Source organism: Ylistrum balloti, unplaced genomic scaffold (genome assembly GCF_031769215.1).
Source record: "Ylistrum balloti isolate Yb309-2 unplaced genomic scaffold, AGI_CSIRO_Ybal_v1 Utg370110, whole genome shotgun sequence".
Taxonomy (NCBI): domain Eukaryota; kingdom Metazoa; phylum Mollusca; class Bivalvia; order Pectinida; family Pectinidae; genus Ylistrum; species Ylistrum balloti.
In genome coordinates, this window is record NW_026782132.1 from 1,564,006 (window position 1) to 1,591,733 (window position 27,728).

General features: G+C 34.8%; 1 protein-coding gene across 8 annotated transcripts in view; it reads right to left on the bottom strand.

The window, feature by feature from the left end:
• LOC132550168 (cell surface glycoprotein 1-like) overlaps positions 1–27,091 on the bottom strand; it is a 71,015-nt gene extending 43,924 nt beyond the window's left edge. For 2 of the 8 annotated variants that reach the window (XM_060214192.1, XM_060214185.1), the window contains exons 1-3: positions 11,643–11,767; positions 10,343–10,560; positions 995–1,181 (exon numbers count right to left, since the gene is read on the bottom strand). In XM_060214192.1, the coding sequence (XP_060070175.1) occupies positions 995–1,181; positions 10,343–10,430 (275 nt within the window). In that variant the 5' untranslated portion in view covers positions 10,431–10,560; positions 11,643–11,767. Of the gene's footprint in view, positions 1–994; positions 1,182–10,342; positions 10,561–11,324; positions 11,405–11,642; positions 11,770–15,729; positions 15,803–16,123; positions 16,330–27,021 lie in introns of those variants that run through there. The other 6 variants (XM_060214196.1, XM_060214186.1, XM_060214189.1 and 3 more) reach the window with 6 other exon arrangements.
• Positions 27,092–27,728: the final 637 nt, after the last annotated feature.

Sequence of the window (27,728 nt, forward strand, 5' to 3'; positions counted from 1 at the left end):
GAATCCCTACTTAAAGCACCCATTACCAAATCTCCCAGTTTTTTATCATCAGACTATGATCTTGAATTATGGAAGCCATTAGAGTGCAATTTATTAATGATGTGCCAGTCAGCCTGATGTGTATTGCACTGGTTATCACAAATGATTCTTTAATCATGATGTAGAAAACATCTGACGAGGAGGAGTCCTGACTGACAGAATAATTATAATTCATCAGAGGTATTGCTATAGCTAACAGAGACATCGATTCACTCCAGAATTCTAACCCCTGATCACCGATGGCATTTATCAAAGTGTAAATGAATGTTATCTACAAAACACAAACTGTGTCCCTTGTAATTCAGCTGTTAGTCTATCACATGGAACATAATGAAGTTTTATCAGGCTAATATTTTTATCATTAATTTTTATTATCCTGAACTCTCATCCAAAATTTGTTTACAAAGGAATTTCACTCACTTTATCTCTGGATTACTCAGTTTTGTTCTTTTGAGACTACAGATTACTCTAGATTATAACCTATCAAAATTAAATTGCTTTCCAGACACAAATGTTGATTGGAATTATAAATCACTATAGTTTTTCGGTATATGAAAGTGTTGATTTATTCAAGACATCTATTTCCTTGAACCTTGACCTTTGTCTATGAATCTATATATGCCTCGTCAATACAAGACGTCCATATGGCTCCAATCAAATTAAACCTATGAACCTAGTTTCCTTTCCTCATATACATAAAACCTTTCTGCCATTAAACTTCAAACACAGAAATAAAACTTTAACATATTTACAGTCAGTATTTAGGTTGCCATTCTGTAAGTTTTATACAAACATCATATCCTTTCTGTTTACTGATGCCACAGAAAAACATTTGTCTCCCATATCACATTAGAGTATTTCTTTCGTTCTTTGTTGCCCATCTATAATTACATGTCAATCCTTCCCAAGAGAGATACCCTGCCATCTGAGGGATACTCTGCCCCTCAATAATTACCCGCCATCCTCTTCGTCGTCCTCCCCATGAGGAACCTCCTTGTGTAAAGCACTAGTAGACTTGGATTTCACAGAAACAATATTAGGATCCCTCTCCTTGGACTTGGAACGCTTCTTTCCACTCTTAAAAAATTTAAACATTCTCTCCAAAGGTTTGAATTTCTTTTTCTTCCCATCACCTCTTCCATCTGAAATAAAAAATATAAGAATATAGATTTCTATTACATATATGATAAGTTAAATCTTGCCTTGGATATATTAAACTCCAAACTCTAAAAATCCCGAAAACAAAATTGTACTGTAAAAATTATCTGGAAGTTCAACTTTGTTTGAAATTTTAATTACTGACCTAAAAAGTGAGGGGTCAATTCCCTTAATCTCACAAGGAATAGGACCATTGCTATGCAAGTCAATCAAGCCCAAAATAATATTGATTTTCCAATTGTTCTTCAGTTTATACAATTACAGCTTCTTTCAAAATTCTATAAAATAAAATTTAAAATTCAACCAATGCATTAGCAGAAATAATATGAACTAATCAGTTCAAGAGGGCTGACAGTATAAATGTTAAGCCACCTAAGTAGATATTAAGATGACAGCAATTTAACATATATATCTGTAACATGAGCTACATTACTCCAATCAAAGGGAAATAACTCTCAGATACCAAGTTATAAATATAATCATTGTAAAAAAAATTCCCTTTTTCAATTATGTGTAATTCCCTTTATTGTCAAACATTTGACATTAAAAATTTACAGACCTGGCATAAAACTAATCAATCAAACTAATATTTTAGCATCAACTGAATTCTAGAAACCTCTATATTGGACTAATAAAGACAGCTAACTGCACTTAAAGAGTGTTAATACGCATCAAATGAGCACCTGTATTGACTTAATGGATTATATTCTACATCGTATTATCAGAGTGAGGTATTGTAAAACATATACATTAATCTTCAGCAATTTGCAATTTTGCTGCACTCAATTTTGCATCTCCAAATGATATTTAAAATACACATACTATTGATTTTCACACAACTTCTCCCCATGGGAACAGTTTAAATGCCCTATTATAAAATATACATGTACCTATTAATGCCTGATGGACAGAAACTAACACCCCAGCAGCAATAGCTTTCTCTGTTGTTTCTATGTAATCACACTTTTTTAACTGACAACAATCAATAAATGTGACTCATCGTCTCTGGCTATGATTCAGAAACATAACATTTGTGATTTACATATAGATCACATTGGCAGTAGCTATGTTGCTCCCGTCCAGACAGGGCTAAAATACCATGGATCCCGGAACCTGATCCATGTACATAATATACTCAAAACATGCAACACTGATGGGTATACCCCATATCTCCTAATAAAAAATGTTATAAACACTTGAGACAACTTTATATTGTCTACAGTTGGACCTATTTGTTAAGTTTGACTATGATCTGTATATAGATATAAATCTATAGGCTACAACCTCTATTTCTCAAGTTTGACTATGATCTGTATATAGATCTAAATCTTTCGGCTACACCCCCTGATTATATAGATCCAAATCTGTAGGCAACACCCCCTGATTTCTTAAGTTTGACTATGACCTGTTTATATAGATCTAAATCTATAGGCTACAACCCCTGATTTCTTAAGTTTGACTATGACCTGTATATAGATAAAAATCTATAGGCTACAACCCCTGATTTCTTAAGTTTGACTATGACCTGTATATAGATAAAAATCTATAGGCTACAACCCCTGATTTCTTAAGTTTGACTATGACCTGTTTATATAGATCTAAATCTATAGGCTACACCCCCTGATTTCTTAAGTTTGACTATGACCTGTTTATATAGATCTAAATCTATAGGCTACACCCCCTGATTTCTTAAGTTTGACTATGACCTGTTTATATAGATCTAAATCTATAGGCTACACCCCCTGATTTCTTAAGTTTGACTATGACCTGTTTATATAGATCTAAATCTATAGGCTACACCCCCTGATTTCTTAAGTTTGACTATGACCTGTTTATATAGATCTAAATCTATAGGCTACACCCCCTGATTTCTTAAGTTTGACTATGACCTGTTTATATAGATCTAAATCTATAGGCTACACCCCCTGATTTCTTAAGTTTGACTATGACCTGTTTATATAGATCTAAATCTATAGGCTACACCCCCTGATTTCTTAAGTTTGACTATGACCTGTTTATATAGATCTAAATCTATAGGCTACACCCCCTGATTTCTTAAGTTTGACTATGACCTGTTTATATAGATCTAAATCTATAGGCTACACCCCCTGATTTCTTAAGTTTGACTATGACCTGTTTATATAGATCTAAATCTATAGGCTACACCCCCTGATTTCTTAAGTTTGACTATGACCTGTTTATATAGATCTAAATCTATAGGCTACACCTGATAATAATTCCTTTATTACTAAATATAACTTCTCTGTCTGAATCAAACTACTTTACATTGGGTAAACAAATATATTTTCCATATCAAACATATCAAAATATCACCTGATACATGTTAAAAGAATTACATTTTTGTTTTAGGCAAACACTGTATAGTCAGAGAAGATATCGAGTACAGAACAATAAACAAATGTTTTACAGGGACTCAAGAATCTACTCAATGGGTAGCTTTTGGCAACCACTTGATTGCCATCATTAGCCTTTACTATTGCCAGTGTGGGGTTTATGATTTAGGGGCTGTGATAGTTTAGTTGGTTTAAACATTGGCCTACGTCACTAGAACACTGACGGTTATTGGTGAAATGATACTCGAACATGAGAGGAGTAACAGAGATGGAAAACCTGTCAATCAAACATTCAATCAGCATTGGCCAATGTATTTCAGGTGAAGATCTGAGGTGGTGCACGGTTTGACACTTCTAACGCGTGGCTGTTTGTGTTTCTCTGGAAGCTGAGAAATGAATCAGTCTGTGCTGTCATCATTGTGTCTTTGGAGAAGACACCTTCCCCTAATTGCTCTGGATGATATGCAATGTGCCTCCCCTGTTGTTCACCCTAGGAGCTACTACCTATTGCAAGGAAACCTGGACGATCTATCCACCAAACAGCTTACGATTTAAAGCTGGTCGAGATTCAATCAGATATATAATATGTTTACACTATCAAAATATCACCTATTACATTAGAATGGTAGCCATGTACAATGTATATTAAGACCTTTATATCTGTGTCTATGTAATTTCCTACCAATTGTACGTGTGTATAATGAGATGGACACTGTGATTACTGCAGAGTATGGCAATCAGTACTGAATGTTAATTTGACAGCTGTAGACCTAGTCCATGTTTTAATCTTGGTCAATAGAGAGCTTTCCTTTGGTAGAGAAATGTTATCTTTTCCAGGACACATCAATGACTCATTTTGTATGATTAGGAAAAGGGAAAGAATTTTACATTACCACAGGAATGTATTAATACAGGTATTCAGACTGATAGGTGCACTGATTGATAATTGATCTATACTAACTGTATCACCATTCTGATGTCTCCAGTTACCATTTTCTGAATCACATTAGCTTGTGTTCCAATCTCTAGCATTGTTATATTGTTCAATATTGCACCATTTAAATAAACTCTGATCACTGTTAACAGTTCGTAATCTGTTATTAACGACCTTGGTGTCCCCAGTTCCAGATCTACCAATTAACTCTGCCCCTTAGCCATACATATATTGTTCAAAAAGATTAATTTTATTCTTTTAAATAAATTGCGACAAATGCTTGTAACTTTACACAAAACTGAATAGCTTGCATTCTATGTATAGGACTCTTGGATGGGGATCATTACAGGAAATTGAAATATAGTAGAAGTTGGTGATTATACTACACAGAAATAAATATAGGTTACCAAACATCTTAGATAAATATGCATAATTGTACAGAATATAATGTTTGATATCCATCCTTTTTACTTCTTAGGATTATAATTTATGTAAATTCATTTATTTTTGTAGCATTCAAATTTCTTGATTTTCCAAAAATGGACATTTTTGTTGGCACTGGATTGAATGGTTAAATCATGGTCAAAGGATCCCTAAGTACTATAACCCATGTCAACATTTATCTGTTTATAATTTTCTGGACATAAATATCTGTTGATTTAGAGTATGGGCAAATTCAACAAAAATAGTTTCCACACAAAATTAGCAATTTTATATGATAAAGAGTTTATCTGTTTACAATCTTTAAATTGCATATATTATGAGAAATAAATCCACCTGAAAGGTACCACACCTAAATATATAGGGTATGACTGATCTGTGTTTATCTTAATAATAGCTAAAACACAATGCCTGAGAAATTAGAGCTACCTGTTTGCATGGAAATCCTGCTGGAATATTTTATCAATGTTTGTAAGAAGACAGTAATCTTCTACATAATCATATGGGAATTTTTAAATTTTTCATTTGACAAGAAACATGTTTTCTGTGAGAAACCTGACAGAGATATCCTGTATATATAATAGCAGCTACCCTTTTGTATATTCCTGTTACAGGCAGTTGATATACACACAAGTATATCTTTATGAGATGTATAGTAACCCCAGGCACCATCTGTCTTCTGTCTAAATAAAACCAGGCTTCACTTGATCTGGTAATAAAGGTTTCTGGTTTATTGTAAAATACTTTGTTAAATAGTCAAGAAAAGACTGCCATTCCAGCATCTTTAGTATTTGTCTCTAGTTTCTATTTTTCTTTGTATTTGTGTTTAGTTGTCTGCCCTTGGCACCTGTCTCTTGTTTGCTGTGTTCAATTCTTTACCAATCTTGTACTTGTTGTATTTTCTGTAGATTATAACTGTACATAAAATCCCAACTATATGTTTGTGTCCTCGTCTACTGTATGCTGTTGTTATAAAAAAAAATCAGTTCATATTTTTTCTGATGACTGGAAGTGACTGGAAATACAGGTGCATGCTAGTGTAAACTAGTGTGACCTTAAATCGATTCTACAGTTGTATATCTAGTCACTGTCATTTACAAAAGATTGATACATCACAGTAACACAGGTGTTTCACCACTACATTAGCTATTATGGGCGAAACATGCATGTTCAATGACTTTGAAACAAATGGATCACTTACCACCCTGATAGGATTCTAAACTTATTTCCTTAATATAATACTGTATTTATCCAGCTAAAAACCCCATATCCAACACACAGGTATAACCTTTCAATCGAATTCAAGGGGTGGGCTTAATATAAGAATTTACATAGTATTTGCTGGTGTATCTAATGAACTGTTATAGATATGGGTCGGTTCATTGTCATGCAATGGCTTAATGGATGATGTCTAAATAATGAAATTGGAAACACTTCTGATTTGTAAAGTATAAGCACTTCCGTATCAAATCTTCAGATACTTTACACTTCTTCAGAATGTTTCAAGTTCCATTATTTTTCTATATAAGTAGCTGACACTGATAATTCACACTATATCTATAGTAGTGCACATTTCTGAGTATCAGCAAGTCATTACATCATTCTAACTACTGTATAAAAGGAAACTTGATGATGCTACGTTTTGACAACTTTAAGCTCATCTTCCCTTGCTAATATATAAAATATGAGCAAATGAATTCAGATCTGGCCTGCCATATCAACCAATCATATACACAGACTAAAATACTGTTTTCTAGCTTATTGTTTTGTTTATTCGGAAAAATACAGAGGAAAAAACACTAGAAATTCTTCCCTTAATTTATCTTACGATATACTGACATGTACTTGTAACCAAATTCAATAAATATTCATGAAACTGGTACATATGAAAGACCCTGAAGGCCACTATTGTATACTGTATTATATCATAATTTGGTAACAGATCAATTTCATAACAAATGAACATCTGAGATCTCATCTACAGTATCCTCCATAGTATACCTTCTGAGGAAAGTCATTAGACCAGGATGTATACACATCTGACAGGTGACCTCACATTCCTGCGCCAGGCTATCGGTCAAGTTTGATTGTGTGTTAATTACAAATTCACGTAGAATATATATAAAAACAGCAAAAACATTGTAAGGTAATTTAGGTCTCTTATGTAATAGGTATAAACAACTTATTATCTTTTGTTCAAGTAATTCTTTTCTTATGTCTATTCCTATCAGCATTAGTGTAGCACAATTATCTAACCTAAAATTCCACCATGCCATAATGATACAAGTCATTACATTTTAGCTTATGATTTAACACATGTTTATAGATATACTGCAAACAATTATTGTCTTTGTGTACTGATATGTCTAGAATGTGTGGCATATCATAGCCTTTTAAACATTATGTATATGAATTGCAATTAAAACACATTGATATTGGATAATGTTAAAATGACAACAATGTCAATAGTCATGTGAAGTTTCAGTGACACAAGAATTCAAAATATCCTGATAATGAGTAATTCAAATTGCATTCCTTAATTCTCCAGACAAACTTAACAAAATTATCAAAGGCTAAGCTATAATAGTTTAAAAAAGGTAATGACCCCCAAAGTGAGTACACTGGTGTCGTCCCATGAGATATAGCATACATAAAACTCTTGTAATTACATGGGACAGAGACCAAAGTAAGAGAGATATGTAACAGTCATGTATACAACCATTAATGGGCTATAACTCGCTTATAGTTGGGTATATAAATCTATTTTCAGCTAACAACCCATTGCCTTCTCAAGAGTTTCTCAAGCATTGAATTCTGAGACAAGTTACATCAATTCATTCATGATGATAAAGGGCTAACATTCTTCACCAACTTACAGGTACATTGTTGATTCATGATATATCTGTATTTGTAGTAGAAAACTGATTTTGATAAAGAGGTACACATACAGATGAACAGACTGCCACCAAGGGATTAAATATAATTGACCTTTATGGTACATGGTCCAAGCAGCACACATAAGTTATTTACCCAGGCACATGTAATGAACAAAAAACATTACCAATATTTTGCAATCACACAGAATGTGTTAACATGATTTAATTCATTATAACTGTAATTCTCAAAAATGTAGCTCACCTTATTTAATTTTGATCAACATTTTGTTCTAAATTTGACCTTTGATCCCATAATCTTGATCTTTGGTAGAAGACTTCCAATCTCACTATATACAAAAAAGTATGCTTCATTTTATATCCAAAAGTTTAATCATAACAAATCGACCTTGACTTTTTTCTTTGACAACCTTGACCTATGACTCGTTTCATAATTATCCCAGTTGACATCTTGTTTGATTCGAACAAACTAATTAGGTTCACAAATGCAATAACAAAACATTTATCAATTAAAAAAAACAACTTATGTAGAAATGCTTGGAGAAATACCTAGAGAGACAAAGGAGTCAAACAAACCTGAAATATAGGTCATACCTGGTATAGCATATGTCTCCTTAACTTTGTTGAGGTTATAGGTCACATTTAACGATAGAATAATGTACTTCTCAAGTAAATGTGCATTTTATAGAAACATTATACATTGAAACCCACTTAATATCATGTTTCATTTGTCAGAAGGAAATGTGATAACAAGCACAATATCCCATTAACAGGTAGCACATTTTTCTTGAAGTCTAAACCCAAAAGTTAATTTTTAGATGCGCCATACTAACTTGTTTCTAACAGAAATTGTTTGAAGATATTAAATTTGTAATTTGAGTTGTTTTTCCCATAACAATAGTGATTTTCCTTGGATTTTGTTTGTTTATTCTTTGGAGTATCTAAACTCCTATTTTAAATTATCATTACCGATCATATCATATTCAGTTTACACATGGTCAGGTTCGTATGAGACACTTATGTGTCATCAGCCGTATAATTTATAACATTTTCTTGTAAAATTCTCTGCTAATAATATCCAATGGGAAGTTATGTATTTCGAGAAAAACAAAGATAAATAAAGTGCGGTAAAGTTCTGATGTTATGTATGTCCATGTGTATCTGCCAGCTGATCTACATTTCAGATTAAAATAGTTTTGATATTCTGCCATGTGATCAGGACTTCATTAAGTAGCACCTCCCGGATATACTGTAATACATTCTGAAAGGACCTAACTGATTTACTGTTTTTCCCATGACCAGAGAATTAAACATGTTGTAAATTTCAGACAGATGACCTTTTTGTATATGTATTTACAGTTTATTTGTAAAGCATAACACTTTATTGTTATTCAAACAAATCCTTTCTGCATTCATACATATCTTTTTTAAAACATCAATAAAATGTCTTAAAAACTGATGTCTTATGCCAAGTAGTGGTAAACATATCCTACCAACTGTAAACAACTTGCTTGCATTCTTCAAAAAACCATATCAGATTAATGGAGAAAGATTTTATTTGATAAGACAAATTTTCAGACTGATGTAGTCAGGCCTTCATCTGATAAACTTCCCTGTTCTTGGAGAAATACAGGAGATTCTGTATCTAAACTCATTGTAATCCCCAAATTGGTAAGATTATGTAACAGGTTATTAAGTAAGATTCAAAATTGTTTTATGTAACACCAGGTTGTGACATCAATGTCAAACATAGGTTTGTAAAAGACGAGCAATATCACGAGATAAGGACCTAGCTTTTTAAATTTACCCAAATACTAAAACAACTTGTGTGGGAAACACTCATTACCAATGGCATTCATAAACAATCACTTTAAAAAAGAACATGATAAAGTGTAAGAAAACTACAAAGCCAATGGCTTGATCTTATCCTGGAGTGCCATGCTTTTTGAACGTTTCATCTTTGATGGAAGGACAGTAAAAAGTTTACACGTAATTTTAATACTACACCACTAAAGTATACTTGAAATCTGACTAATACAGAATACAATCAGTGGGGAAATACATGTATTCTTGCTCTAAGCCAAGATTGGTACCAGTATAATTTGGTTGAAATCTGCTGCTAAGTACTCTTGTAGTTTCAGAGATCCAAATGTCTTTTAAAACAAAACTGTTAAATTCTATCCCTTCAACCCTGCCCTTCAGTTTCCAGAACAATCAGTTAATTTACCTGAAAAACTTTTGATACTATGTGTTAAAGATGCTACAGATACCATGTCATTAAAACCTTCTGGAGGAGACATTTTTTAAAGCAAACTTGTCACCTTATCATCATCCTGCCACAAAGATTTTCTCCCTTTTTAGATAGGGAATGATTACGTTCCCTTGTTTCTTTCTGCGACTGAGATGTATACAACCGATAATACTATTTGTGTAACAGTTCCGTTTCATACTTATGAAAGGTGATTAGGATTCCATGAACAAAACACGTTTTGTATCATTATAGAAGCACTGTTAACTGTTACCTTCAAATGTGACTTTGGCCCCATCATCATCTTGACCTCCAACTGCTCCCTGGTCAATGGGAGTGATCTCCCCTGATCCTGACGACATGTCCAATAAATTATTCCCTTCCTTACTCACACAATAAGTCACAGAACTGGCCAGAATCACAGAATCCGCTTTCACCTCTCAGGCTGCTTCAGTGCCATATTTTCTCAGGCAATGATTGTCACCAGCATATCTGAATAAAAATGACAAAAATATAACATTGGAATTTGAACATTATTCAAATTGCTGTATAATTTGAAAATATTCTATTTTGAAAATTGATACACATTCTTAAGAATTTTAACACAGTATTATCATATTTGACTATGAAGATTGTCCCAAACCCTGAAGACGGTATTTATAATCACTAATGTATTCACACCTTTGACCTTGTACAAACATGCTACTGTTCCCAAAATCTTTAATCTTTAAGAACAACGCTGTTCTCCTTTGATTACAGTTCTATAAGCTACCTACCATGGAGTAAGAAGCAAGAAGTTCACAATCCCAACCAACCAACGCCCCCCCCCCCCCCCCCCCCCCCCCCCCCCCCCCCCACTCCCCTCCCCAAAAAAAGAATATAATAGTACAATCTATATTGGTCAGTATCAGTTATACTACACTGATATTAAAAACATCAACAATGCTAGATATACATACAGAGGCCTCAGGCATGAGTCGTTTCTGAAGTTCTTTAAATTTACACACACAGATCACCTGTTGAATAGTTATATCCAGTATGTAAGCATGTAGTTTTTGAGATGGAAGTTAAATTAGAGATTCCCTTTACACTGCCAAGTAGAATCACACAAAGCACTCAGAGCACCGATATACATGATGTGATTACAAGACCACAACAACAAGGAAAAGTATACAGGTACAACGTAGCAGCTGTAACACATCTAAGGAAGAACAGAACATAGCACCATGTTTACATTGTAGGTCTTCTCCACTCACTAAAATATCGCCATAAATCTCTCTCACATCAACTTTCATCTCTGGCATGCTGTAATATGTAACATGCTGCACCACTACCTGCAGAAGTCGGGACAGCTGAAGAGCATAACACACTGCAGGTAATCTCTAGTCATTTACACATAGGCACATGTATTATTTAATAGTACAACTCCTGATATCATATTGCACTACTGCCATGGTTACCATGACCTTCTGACGTTAATGACCTTGGCTGAATGAACAAATAAAACAATGCTTATAAAATCAATAACAATTGTACTTTGGACTCTTATTAGGTATAAACAGCACTGAACCAACTTTGAGTAGAGAATTGTGTTGAATCCATCAGCTGATAATGCCTGGAGTTTACATCCACTTTAACGCTCCTCTACACAGACACCTCAATAATCTTATTCTGAAAGTTGTCTTTCTTCAGATAACATTTATCATAGATCTAATGCTTATCTTCACTCTGGTTAGTCAGGATGAATGATGCCTTTAGTCCTCTCCATGCCATCCTTCTCCCTAAGCAATCATTCTCCCTCCAAGAAGTTAGAAACATCGGTAATGACCTTACCATTGCTGTATATTGGTAAAGAGGCTTTCACCTCGGTGTAGGTAACATGTGACAGGCAATCACTGAGTAGTTCCCTCACTCTAATCTGAATGGGGTTTCTGCACACAAACCCTATGCATATATACATCTCATTGACAGACAATATGCATTCTTCTTAAACACTTTGCCAAATTTCCACGGTCTCCATCTTTCTGGGTTCCACAATTCAACACATGTACACAAGTCTTGAAATATTTTTTCAATATCAAAACAGCTATTCAAATTACTATTCAAGTATATGCAGTTATGAATTGAGAACTCAATATTTGATTGAAATCAAGAACATGACAATGAAAAGCTAGATAAAATCAATTAACCATACATTTTGACCATCTTATACATTGATTTCCTTTGTACTCTTGAAAAGTTTAATTCAGTACAGTTTAAATTGAAGCTGAGGTGCACAGTCACATATAGTGATTGGTAAGTATATAATCTTCATAAAACTTGTGACAAACATTCATTAAGCACACTAAAATATCTAATAATTACTCAAATCCCCCGTCTATCTAAATGATACTGTAATTCAATGTCTTATCTACCACTAATTGATGCCTTGAAACAAGAAAAGTATATAGCAGAGCTGCAAGAGGGACAGAGGGAGGTGTGCAAATTAACATATAATGTACAGGTGTACACAGCTGTCACTTACTACAACAGCTTAATGTACATATAATGTTCAGGTGTACTTTGCTGTCACTGTCACTTACTACAACAGCTTAGTGTACATATAACGTACAGGTGTACTTGGCTGTCACTGTCACTTACTGAAACAGCTTAGTGTACATATAAGGTACAGGTGTACACAGCTGCCACTGGCACTTACTACAACAGCTTAGGGTACATATAAGGTACAGGTGTACTCAGCTGTCACTGTCACTTGCTACAACAGCTTAGGGTACATATAAGGTACAGGTGTACACACTGTCACTTACTACAACAGCTTATGGTACATATAAGGTACACAGCTGTGGTACTACAACAGCTGTAACATACAATGTCACTTACTTACTATAACAGCTTAGGGTACATATAACATACAGGTGTACACAGCTGCCACTGGCACTTATTACAACAGCTTAGTGTTCATATAATGTACAGGTGTACTCAGCTGTCACTGTCACTTGCTACAACAGCTTAGGGTACATATAAGGTACAGGTGTACTCAGCTGTCACTGTCACTTACTACAACAGCTTAGGGTACATATAAGGTACAGGTGTACTCAGCTGTCACTGTCACTTACTACAACAGCTTAGTGTACATATAACGTACAGGTGTACTCAGCGGTCACTGTCACTTACTATAACAGCTTAGTGTACATATAAGGTACAGGTGTACTCAGCTGTCACTGTCACTTACTACAACAGCTTAGGGTACATATAACATACAGGTGTACTCAGCTGTCACTGTCACTTGCTACAACAGCTTAGGGTACATATAAGGTACAGGTGTACACAGCTGTCACTGTCACTTACTACAACAGCTTAGGGTACATATAACATACAGGTGTACTCAGCTGTCACTGTCACTTACTACAACAGCTTAGGGTACATATAAGGTACAGGTGTACTCAGCTGCCACTTATTACGACAGCTAAGGGTACATGTAACATATGAGTGTACTAATATCAGCAGCTGTCAAAGCTCCACAACACATCAGGAATTTGTTATAAACATTGTATAACACTTATAGAAGGTAATTTATATCTCTCTAAATATTTCAACAGTGTTTTATTTATTAAAAATGTGTTCTTTAGAAAGTGCATGAGTGTAGTAGTCGGAGTACTTGTCCTCATCCAATTAATTGGTTTGATTACCAGATAAGGAATGAAATTGTATGGAGTTTCCTGTCTACCCTTAATGTAGACTTTCTCTGGGTATTCTGGCTTACTTGGGCATTAAAACCCTTCCATTCTTTCTTCTTGGACAGCTGTTCACAGGGAAACATGTCAGTTGTAATACAATGTAATACATATGGTAATGTCTATACTCCTCTAATGTTTTACATTCTGTTACCATGGCAACCTCTCCTTTCTCTTATTATCTGTGACAGGACATTAAAACACCATAGAGAGCTGCTTATATATCAACCAGTCAGTATTTTTACCACTGTCACTATTTGTTTTACCACAAGTCACTCCTATTTAAAACATTAAAAGGATTCTTGCAGGTGTACACAGCCATTTGCATTTCTGGTGGATGTATTTATAAAGTTAATCAGATCTGGAGGTAAAAAACATTTGCAGCAAAATTGTAGTAAAATAATCTGCAGTCCCATACTAGTATATTAAATAACCTCTGATATAACCAATTTCCCCTCCCGCCTAAATTAGACTGCTCCCAGCTGCCCCCTAACCACCACTCGGCGAGATCTAACTGACAATTCCTACTAGAAGCAGATTTCCTTGATTCCATCTCACCCTGACTGATGATTTAACGATTTTGCTTTTTACAAAAAGGATGTACATGTGCAGTCATTGGAGTGATGCGTGCTGTTGGAGATAATCCATTGTCTGGCAATAACAAAAATTGTAACTGTTTCTACATTTGCATATAAATGGAAATTTCTGTCAGTTTTTCACCTAAGCTTTTCATTAAATGCTACACGAAACTGGTCATGTGACTTCATCCACATGTCAAATCCATGGAAATTGGAATAAACCTGTGCAAATAAGACAAAGTAAACATAATGGTATAGAGAAAATAAAATTTGGAAGATTCTTCTTTCCATGAGCATGTCAACACTGCATGTAGCCATCAATAAGTATGTACTGTTTTGTAGCTGAAAAAGTAATGTATTGCAGCATGATATTGTAGCAATACCATGACACTAGGCCTAGGATATTGGTTACTGAAAAGAAGTAGTCTGAAGATTTTAAAACATCTGACCACATGCATGTGACATTGAAAGTCGGTTGAGATCATTTCACTGGTAAAATTTCAGGACCCTTCAGGATCTTTTGGTTACTGAGAGGAAGTGTATCAATCACATTTATAACAACACATTTAGCAGCTGTGACTTTAAAAAGTGGGTCAAGGTCATTCAATTCAACAAACTTGTTTACCTATTATCATAGCATCCTAGGTAATAAAGGATCTAAACACATTTCACTGCTGTGATATTCAAAGTGTCAGAGTCAAGGTAATTCATTTGAACAAACAGGTCATTCTAGCCTTTCTAGCAGGCTATATGCCAATATTATGACCTTGACCTGATTACTGAGGAGAAATGTTAGAAAGACTTTCATACATTTCACCCAAAACCTTAAAAGTGGGTCAAGGTCATTCATGAGAACACTTCGCTGCTCTTCAATTCAGCTTACTACTGGTCCTTTATCATGTACCTGAGCCTCTTAAACTGGTTATTAAGAAGAATTTTATTAAAGGTTAAAATCGACCATGGACAACTTAACTGATCAATATTTCCTTTTTCCAGAATCAAATAATTTCTTCAACTCTTGTACATTTTATGCAACTAATGAAGTACAACAGTTATGAGAAGACGATTATTATTCCAAACATTTATGATTTCTACTTGATATAAAACCGTCTATTCTCTTTAAATACTGATATAATGTGGTACATCTGGACTTATCAACTAACTAATAAATGTAAAGCACACATTTCTGGTTTGAATCTCATGGCCTTGGAACATTTAAGACTATGTTTAAATCTTTCCAAATGAGATTTTCCTAACGTTAAACATCAAAACTGCATCAGAAGGGATAGGTATATATATATTCACTAACTTACACACCAAACACGAATGCATGAATTACATTAGCTTACCTCACAGGTTGAACTGTTGATCTGCTTAGGTAGGCTGATGTTCCACTAACCTGGGTTTCACTTAAATCTACAACCATACCAGCAGAAATCTATTCCACAAAAGACATGAAACACATGTGCCACATGTAATATACATCTACTGGAACATACAAATGTATACTGCAGCAATTCTGTAGTAGTAAAGACCTTGACACTTGGCAGGACCAACACCCCTGTCTGTCTAGCACTGTACTACTACAATTTGTACCTAAGACAGGCTATAACATTCCACAACTTTTACCTGTACACGATACATAACCTTTTTAAATCAAAGAAAAGTTGAAGACCTAGATAAAAAGGTGATTGTCTGCTCAAGCATAACATACACAAAAGATGTATAAATATATATTCTTACCTGCAATATAGGACAACAACAAAGGAGTTCAGTAGGTAGCTAAACTGAAATTAAGTAGCTCAATGTTATGCCTGCAGGTAACAATCCAGTCTTATCATAATGGTCAAATCACAACCCATAAAAACACAATTGTCAATTCACAACTGATGTAAGTTGCTGAGATGTTGTGTAGAGTGTGATCTGCTGTGTCCCTCCACAGAACAAACTGACTCCTTACAGTAGCTATGATCCCGCTTCAGGGCCTTGCTTTCTAATAGCTACTCCAAACAGAGAAACTCACTGGTTCCCATAATGTCAAAACACTGACACTGTGAAAATGACCATTTCTAAAACATGTTTCCACACCAATGATCTAACCGAGATAACCAGTAAGGAAAATATTGAACCAGCCTGAGATAGCAGAGCACATGAGTGGGTCGACAGAGCTGGTCTGTAAACCCGGGTGTATGTATACAGTATAGTTCACCAATTGTTGGTGTTATTGTGACCAGTCAGACTGAGTGGTAGCGGTTCACGATGGTGGTCACACTATCCAAAGTATCCTCACATGACTGAACACACCATAACCAATCACTGGCCCATGACCACTGTAAACCAAGAGGTGTGGTCATACACCATAACTAGTATACACAGAAGGGTGTGGTTACACACCATTACTAGTGTACACAGAGGGGTGTGGTCATACACCATAACTAGTATACACAGAGGGGTGTGGTCATACACCATTACTAGTGTACACAGAGGGGTGTGGTTACACACCATTACTAGTGTACACAGAGGGGTGTGGTCATACACCATAACTAGTATACACAGAAGGGTGTGGTTACACACCATTACTAGTGTACACAGAGGGGTGTGGTCACACACCATGACTAGTTTACACAGAGGGGTATGGTCATACACTATAACTAGTATACACAGAGGGGTGTGGTCATACACCATAACTAGTATACACAGAGGGGTGTGGTCATACACCATAACTAGTATACACAGAGGGGTGTGGTCATACACCATAACTAGTATACACAGAGAGGTGTGGTTACACACCATGACTAGTATACACAGGGGGGTGTGGTCATACACCAGGACTAGTTTACACAGAGGGGTGTAGTCAAACAGAGAGGTGAAATCATACACTATAATAACACTCCACTCATAATACACAGAGGGTGTAGTACACAGATGGATAAATATGGGGGGGGGGGGGGGGGGGGACTGTTAAAATTGTAACCACTTTCCACGAGAGTTCTAGTCTTAAATTTTAACCAGACACACAGATCATTAAATGTTATACAGGGATGGTGTCTTAATGACCAATTCTTATTTCACTATATTACAAGTAAACATATATCAGAGGGCCAGAGTATCCAGTGTTTGTGTCTCCTGGAATGAGGAACTTGACTTAAGCTCATCACAAACAGGAATTTTCCTATACTATACCAGGTATATGTGATTTCTCCTTCCCCACCCCCAACTGTTATGCTCTTCTGAACACTTATCGTTATCAATGACACATTAAGCAATGCTGCATTAGAAGGCATTCATTGACCAGCTATCTTTGTAGACCTGACTTTAAATTATGTATGTGTAGGTACCTGACCTCATACTCATTTTATAAACACTGAAGTTGTATCAATTGGTATGCAGTTGATAAAATTTATTAGTCGTGTCCAGCACATTACACTGGAGGTTTACAGGTGAGCTCGAAACCAGTACTATTTTAAGATTTAACCTTCAGTGGGCTTTATACCATTGTGTTGCAACAAACTATACAGATCTAGTCACAAATGAATGCCTACTACTAGATTGTTGGCCTATTACATAAAAGTCAGGTAGAAATAGCTATAGAGCTATGTGTCTCAGTGGCATTAAACCTTAACCCAAAATAGTTTTGTAATTCTAATATCTTTCAAAATCTTCTCTAAAACCTTAAACAAGTAAATAGCTATTGATCCATTTAATGAAATAGATTTCCCATAAACGGTGTCCATGGCCTTGTACATTGTGCTGTTACATTTCCCAATGTTTGTGTGTAAAGTTCTAGTACCTGTCACAGTGTATATCCATGGTTTAAATTTATACCAAGCTTTTCACTTATTTTAATCAAAACATGCTGAACGACATTTTCAATGAGGCAGAGTATTGCCAGGCAATCAAAAGCCTCCAGTCTTTCCTTTGTTTACCAAACTATACACTTATCGCAGACTTAACCACTTGTAAAGATAGTATCCTGACACACAGAAATACATTAAAGACCTCTAACGACTGAATTGTTTTACTGTAAACATATCACTTTTCCAATATGGACCAAATGTTTCTATAATTATGATTGAGGCAAAATGATGTCCACTGTAAATATAGGTCACATTAACCTAATTTTGGTATGTAACAAAACACTTAGGTACCTTAAGATGTCAACAAACCAGAATATAGTATATATTGGTCATTAATCTTAATGATTAAGGTTAATTAGAAGTCAAAACATAGGTTGTAGTGACTTGAAACAGTAAACTTCTGGTCAATTTGAATTGATAGGTACTCATGATAGGTTGAACCCTTATGAATAAATTTGTTTCAATTACAATACAAATTATACAAAATATCGTGAGATTGTAATGCCTAACTATTATCAGTAATATTGGCATCACGATATGTCTCCATGTGGTTGTTCTTCACATTGATGGTAAATGATATGGAGTAACAAGTTCTAAATGACCATCGTAAGGAAATTATATCACAGATGTGTCACTTAATCAGCAATGATTCATTGCGATTTCTTTTATTCCTTGCTGTTAAATCATTCTCGCACCAACTGACACAACTTTAGGTCCTAATTCTGTAGTGTGAAACTGACTAGGTTGAACAATGGCAGCCAGATAGCTCATCTGTCAAGAGTTCAGAAGACCCCAGCTTCAAACTGTTATAACAACAATGCTAATAATAATAAAAGACTTGATTATGTTGATGACACTTTGAATTTACAATACTCTTCTTATAAGTGGTCGACATCAGAGATGTACAATATTTACAATATTCACCAATGTCAGCATGCGTATTGTCATTAAGAACAACAGTGTTCACCTACACACAATGACAAGATAATCCCACTAAGTTTATTCCTATTTATCATGTCAAAAAATATTTGTTAAGACTCATTGAGATTTCAATAAACATGAATCTGGATCCATAAGCCTAAATCCAAACTCCACATCAACTGATACAATATGTCAATGCTACCTTCCAAGGACAAAATTTGTAATTTATTGAAATATTTGTGATATACAGAGAATTACACACAACTTTGGACTGAAAAAGAAACCATGCTCCAGTCAGACTCAAATTAGCATGCACACAATGAAATAGGTATATGACAAACTGTCATGCATTCTCAGAGTATATTCTTAATATAAATTCCATATTAGACATATCAAGGTATACCTGGTAGCTTAAATTATGTCCATATGTTACAGGTAAATGAGGACACTTTTTCAAATTCTTTCACCGATATACATGTTTCGGCCTTTGATCTTTAAACACCCTTGTCAGATGTACATTTTCCAGATATTCATAAAATTCAATTTTCTAATTTGCACATTGCAATTCAATTGTATTAAATTGCTAATAGTGAATTTGTTTTAACATCTGTTAAATTATTAAATATGTTAAATATCTATCAAAAAAGAAACAAATTTTGTTTTTGCAAAAAAATAATGACATTGTTTCAAAAATTTCCTCAATAATTCCTTCCACCTCCCTGAAAATTAAATCCTATGCTGTCCCCGTCCCTAATCTTGAATTCTGATTCCATGTCATAACATCCCCACCACCACTTAGGAAGACTGGTGATTAGCAGATTTGACAATAATGCCTGATCATTAAAACACATCAACAATATCAATGGTTTTTTGGAGAACAGTGACAATGATTAATTTCATGCAGTAGGTTATGAACCAGCAATTATTTCTTAATCACTTCACATGACAGAATACAGAATATTATAATTGTTAAAGATGATATGTCATGTGGGACACTCCATTTATCTTAAAATGACTACATTACTAAATGTGCTGACCTAGATAATGTTTTAGGTATATTTATAAATAAATGTTTTACCTGTTGATGATCCGGATCTACAACATTAGATAACCAACCACACACTTGTATCTCCCAGGGTATTTATCTGACAAATATACCACCAAGATGAAGATCACATCCCACTTTTACAAACATTGCACTCCCGCTGCAATCTTCAGACAGAGAAAGTGTTGCCAACTTTTCCTGATTATAGATCACTGTTTGTGCAGTGTTATCAGTTCTTTCTGCTTTCCTCTGACTGTGATCTCTCATAAAAGGGGCGTGTCTTTTAACTATACTGACAAGTGTTAACTATATAATGTATACAGTCACCAGAGTATAGCATTTTATGATGTTCTTATTTTCATTTCATTATCTAACCATAAATTACATGATAGCTCTATCAATATACAGAAGGGGCACTCACATCAATTATCTTAACAGTGAAAAATTTAATCCCATCATCTGTTAAACACACAGAGTCAAAAGGACATTCCTAAATGGGGTTTTACTAATGCAAATCAGGCATAATCTTACTAAAAACATTGATCATTATCTAACACCTGGTTTTATTATCCTTGTACCGTTTTAGGAGTCTGTGTAAATATTTCTTGTGTTCATAGTTTGCCCCAGTTTTATGGAATATGAGTTTGAATTATGATTATGTTGACATTTTCGTATTTTCTTAATGTTTATTGATGGAAACCTACATAGCAACACAAAAAAAAAATCAACAACCTAATGCTACATGTATATGGCATGTATGTAATCCTGGAGCAAGATCCTTGGCCATGTCTAGTTTAGTCGTTTGTAGCGATATGTTAAAACTATCCAATAATATATTTCATTTTATTTCACAAACGTTAACTTCCTTCAGATGGACATGATAGATTTGATTGATCAAGCCAGTAACATATTGCTGATAAATTGTTGGTACATAACAGGAAGACTGAATCACTTTAATCAATAACTAAAACTTCTTTTTTGTGAATGACATTAAAAAGTGAAGACCTCTATCTTCAAGAAAAGTTTAACTTTATCACAGAGGTCAAAGTTTAATCTGGTGGATTGAGACATGTATGACACAACACTACAAAACAAAGCAGTCAAACTATGTACACACTTTGATAAATTTCATGATCGAATGACAGTAACAAATGTATGACTCACTTTCACACAAGAAAACATAGTCATAAAGTAATATCCCTATGGCTAACAACTGTTGTTCTGGGCGAGGCGGTGTTTTGCAATAATCTAGGTAACCTTGGTTTTTTTCATAGCCTTTTTATCTTAAATAATTCATCTTCGGAATAATATATTTTCCTAAAATGATATCAGAACCTGTTATTATGACTCAAGTGGAGCTGAAATACCTGTACATGTAGATGGTAAGAAATCACATAAAAACAAAAAGAGTAATGACATTTCTGCAGTAACATTTTGCCATTTTACTTGTAAACAGGTTTTAAAATACATCTGGACAATCATCAAGAAGAGTGAAACTACAAAATCAAAATACCACTATAGCGAGCTCAATCATCCAATCAAAATACCACTATAGCAAGCTTATCATCCAATCAAAATACCACTATAGCAAGTTCAATCATCCAATCAAAATACCACTATAGCGAGCTCAATCATCCAATCAAAATACCACTATAGCAAGCTCAATCATCCAATCAAAATACCACTATAGCAAGCTCAATCATCCAATCAAAATACCACTATAGCGAGCTCAATCATCCAATCAAAATACCACTTTAGCAAGCTAATCATCCAATCAAAATACCACTATAGCAAGCTCAATCATCCAATCAAAATACCACTATAGCGAGCTCAATCATCCAATCAAAATACCACTATAGCAAGCTTATCATCCAATCAAAATACCACTATAGCGAGCTCAATCATCCAATCAAAATACCACTATAGCAAGTTCAATCATCCAATCAAAATACCACTATAGCAAGTTCAATCATCCAATCAAAATACCACTAAAGCGAGCTCAATCATCCAATCAAAATACCACTATAGCAAGCTCAATCATCCAATCAAAATACCACTATAGCGAGCTCAATCATCCAATCAAAATACCACTATAGCAAGCTAATCATCCAATACCACTATAGCAAAATCCAATCCACTAGCTAATCATCCAATCAAAATACCACTAAAATCACCATCAAAATATAGCAAGTTCAATCATCCAATCAAAATACCACTATAGCAAGCTAATCATCCAATCAAAATACCACTATAGCAAGCTCAATCATCCAATCAAAATACCACTATAGCAAGCTCAATCATCCAATCAAAATACCACTATAGCGAGCTCAATCATCCAATCAAAATACCACTATAGCAAGCTAATCATCCAATAAAAATACCACTATAGCAAGCTCAATCATCCAATCAAATACAACTATAGCGAGCTCAATCATCCAATCAAAATACCACTATAGCTCAATCATCCAATCAAAATACCACTATAGCAAGCTCAATCATCCAATCAAAATACCACTATAGCGAGCTCAATCATCCAATCAAAATACCACTTTAGCAAGCTAATCATCCAATCAAAATACCACTATAGCAAGTTCAATCATCCAATCATAACATCATTTAAAATTTAGAATGCTCAATCACCAAATCAAAATACCACTTCAGAAATCTAAATCACCCAATCAAATTATGTCATAATGATGAAGTCTACCAAGTTTAAAGAAATTATTAATAGAGAACTGAAGGAGGAAATCAATCGGGTCAAGACAACACGCAGGTAAACAAAAGGAAAATAATTCCATAAAATAATTGAGTTATGTTCTAGTGTAATTCTGGTCAGAAATGTGTCCATAGCAGTATATGTACAGGTATTACCTCCAGTTTAGACAGCTGGTATCACAATTAATAATCAACAGGAAGTTTGGTGTTTATAAAGGTTTCTGCTTCTGGATAATGGATTACTGGTTCCATCGGTGTTTGAATGGTTTAATGTAGATTCAAAAGTTTGGAACAACTATTAAAATTTTCAGATCACGGTTATTTCAATTCTAGGTCATCTGTAAAACTATAATGATCAAGTTGGAATTTGCAATTGGGAATAAGCATCATGAAATGGAAGTTCTCCAGAAAATTGGAATCAGAATAAAAGGGTTCTGCCTTACTATGTAGCTCATGTGATGTTGAACACCACCCAGTGTTTCTATAGACTTACAAACACAAGTAACCATAACACTGGTGTTTATCATCATGATAAAGACTCCTACCTGATGAAGATGAGTAGCAACAACAAACATTCCCTGGCTAGGTACAGAGATAACAATGGCCACTGTCTCCAGGCACAGAGCTACTACCATACACTATGTGTTTACAATGGCTATCATCTCTGACCTTCAATACAATCCTTCTAAAATAGCCACAAGGTGCAAGATAATTATCAATTAATTCAGACAAGAAGTAGAAAGATATAAAACAGTATACTATTCTATCAAGTACGCGTACAGTATATACACCACATCATTACCTACATAATGTAGAAATCATGTTGGTTATATCTCAAGTCAAGCGCCATTAATACATCACTGAGAATTCAAAGCAGCATTTGACATAGCAATACCAGCATAAATCTTCATCTTTAAGTTACAGCTATCAGGTGTAGATGTTTACATATGTGGTTATTACATTGCATCTGATTACTATGGACACAGTTTGCTTGTAGGTAGGGTTTATAATCCTCATAACGACAAGGGTCATTTTTAGGTGATGTCTACTTGTAGCAGCTGGTGGCTACATCATTAAACACCATGAGGGAGGTACATCACATACTTTCTAAAGCTATATTCAGACATATAATTGTCTTGTCCAAGGACATTACCACGACAGCACTGGATGGTCTGCAATCACAGCTTTCCGAGAAACATAGAGATCACCAGTTAGGGCTTGAACCACAAACATTGTACCTCAGGTTTCCAGCCGTGGTTGTAAAGTCTGATGTTTTACAGGCTGACAATGAGCTAATTGAAGGTATACAAATTATGACCTGTTATGACTATCTTATTTATTTTCAGAATTTTTCCCAGGCAAAACTTGCCTTAAAATTCACACTGAAACACTGATTTATCAAAATTTAAAATAATTCTTTATAAATAAGTTGGTGAATATTTCATAAGAAATGTTGGAAGGAAATGCCTTATTTGTTTCATTCAGATCCTGCTGTGTGGATGTTCCAAGATTACATGTTATTAAAAACCTCTGGAGACTATTTATGTCTATAGATGTGTCCATTGTAGTGTATATTGATGTTGCATGCAACAGCTTGTTCCAACCCTTAAACACAAACCAGATGAACAGCTGTTGCCCTAAAATTTTCGATCTACTGTACATACTTCACAGTTGGAAATTGATTTACAAGAGAGACAAAATGAGGTGACACCATCAAGGGACAGCAGGATGGACTTCTCTACATATAACTGTTCTTTTGAAACTCCCTTCTTATCAGCAATAGGGACAATTTAATTTGTGTTGACCAAAATGATTTCTGACATCAATACCACAATCAAAAGGAAGATTTGTTGTATTTCGTTATCAGTATTAAGTGGCATGTCAGCCGAGTCAACAATACTCCTATCTCTGGAGGACACTATGTGATGACACTATCTCCATGACCAATATCCAGAAATATATATGACTTAATCATATGACCCTAAATACTTGACATTTGACAATTTCAGGAGTCAAATCACAAATCTGAAGGTCAAAATGTGAAATAGACATATCACTTAAGATTCAGGCTATTTTTGGGAGTAAAAAACATAGTACTATCAAAATATGCTAAATGCCCTGAGCATGTTTTCTTTTTTAACAAAACTGATATCTATGGTTCTATTCCAGCTGATGCTGTATATATAGGTTATGATAAAACCGTGCTCAGTGCCATTATAACCATAGTCCACGATGACTTGCCTATTAACAATACTATTTTTCTTTCTGATCAGTTACCAAATTGATCTTGCATAACAAAGGACCATGGGGAGCCCATACATAAAATTTGGAACAGATCAATCCTTATGAATGACAGATCTGACATCTAGACAACATAATGCAATGGATTACCAATAAAGGCAATATGTAATGCATATTGTGGTGATGTATATAGAGCTGAAAAGTCAGCAAAACATTAAAAAGTACAAACTTTCCAAAGGAGTTAATCATAAAGTCAAACCAAAGTAACTTGATGTTTAGGATATACAATGGTGTATAAGCCAAATCTATTGAGTTTCTATTGAAATACCTATCTTAAATAAAACATTTTAAATGATAAAGTTTAGCCTTGACTGATGAAACCTAAATATGAACAAAGGTAAAGAACTTGATGTTTATGATATACAATGGTGTATAAGCCAAATCTATTGAGTTTCTATTGAAATACTTATCTTAAATAAAACATTTTAAATGATAAAGTTTAGTTTTGACTGATGAAACCTAAATATGAACAAAGGTAAAGAACTTGATGTTAAGAACAAAATAGGTTGAAAGTTCTGAAGATATGACATTAATGTAAAAACAGGAGGTAACGTGATGCGACCAGTCACAACTCAGTATGGACAGATCTGGTTACATTATAATAGAAGGGTGAAAGTGTCTTAAAGTCTTACCAGGAGGGTGACAGTGTCTGGAGGACAGATGTGGTAAGATTAAAAAAGGAGGGTGAAAGTGTCTTAAAGTCTTACCAGGAGGGTGACAGTGTCTGGAGGACAGACGTGGTAAGATTAAAAAAGGAGGGTGAAAGTGTCTTAAAGTCTTACCAGGAGGGTGACAGTGTCTGGAGGACAGATGTGGTAAGATTATACAAGGAGGGTGAAAGTGTCTTAAAGTCTTACCAGGAGGGTGACAGTGTCTGGAGGATAGACGTGGTAAGATTATAGAAGGAGGGTGAAAGTGTCTTAAAGTCTTACCAGGTGGGTGATGGTGTCTGAATGTATTACCAAATGGGTATCAGTTTCTGGAGGACAGACAGATGTAGAAACATTATACCAGGAGAGCAAAAGTTTCATCAATATCTTATTGGGAGGGACAGGATAGTAGTGTCTAAATGCCTTACCAGGTGGGTGATAGTGTCTGGAAATCTTACAAAGTGGGTGACAGTGTCTCAATGTCTTACTTGGAGGATGGCAGTGTCAGGAAGTCTTTTCATGAGAATGACAATACCTGGAAGTTTTACTGGAAGGGTGACAACTACTAAGATGATGACAATGTCTAGAAATCTAACCAGGATGGTGACAGTAGGTTTACTAGGATAGTTAAGTTGATTATAAGCTTCAAAGAAGCTCAACCCAAGGGATGAGCCAAGGCACTGTCTGAACTTCTTACCAGGAGGGAGACAATTGCAAGTCGAGTTCATGCCACCTCTTAAACATTGGCAGTTTAACTTTCTGGTTTTGCTAATTAAATGTCTTAAATCTAAAATATCTGAAAACGAAAACGTATACAGATGCACAATTTGAAACGCCCCTCTAAATAGTACATCGGTGTATACGGCTCGTCACATTATTGTTTATTGTACAAATTTAATTTACAAATAAACATAATTATACTAAACGTTAACAAACGTTCCATTACGAATCATGAGTAGCCAATATTTGTTTATAGCGTGTTGTCCTGCAGCACAGATAAACACTACCCGGCATGACACCTCACTGTTACTGAACGGTAGCATAGCGGGACAGGTAACTTTAATTTACACCTGTGAATTCACCGTTAATTAATATTAAATTTGATAAATATGTCATCAATAAATATCTATATAACAATCACAAATTTGTTACCTGTCCTGTGTATTTCTGGAATACAACACAAAGTTCAATCTTTTTCGCTCGGTAACTAGTTTGTACACAATCACAACAAATATGGCGAACAGACGTGTGTTGACGGTCATTAACGTCACGTGACTAGGCCCCAACAAAGGGTAATCGATGGTTTTAAACACGATATATTAATTATATTTTTACACAGATTTCATCATAACACTTTCGGATTTTTTAATATAAGTAACGAGTAATACATGTAACGCTTTGAATATCATAAAATGTCTTCTATCCGTTTATAATCCAATCTAATGTTGTGTGGTTTGGCATCCCCCACCGGACATGTGTTTATAAACCGGTGCTGCTGTTTCTACTTTCATTTCCGGTGGCTCAGTCGGCAAACAACAAAGGTCAACACAGGTGTGTAATTCTGGGTAAAACAGGGTGTATACGCTATCTAATCGCGTTGCACATTTACAAATATGTAAAATGGTCTTCGTTCCGTGATATGTATCGCATGTTCACAATCGTTTGTTGTTAAAGCTGACCCAAAATGTAAAACGTTAGGCTCCTGGACCAGTTTGTGTCATTTTTTTCTTAAAAAGTTTTCTATACAAAGGTTATCATAAGGTGTATAAGTTTTAGATCACCACACTTTGTTTCACGACAATATGCCAGACTTGTTCTTTTCGAGCAAATCAGAGTCACATTTCATTATTTTCACACTT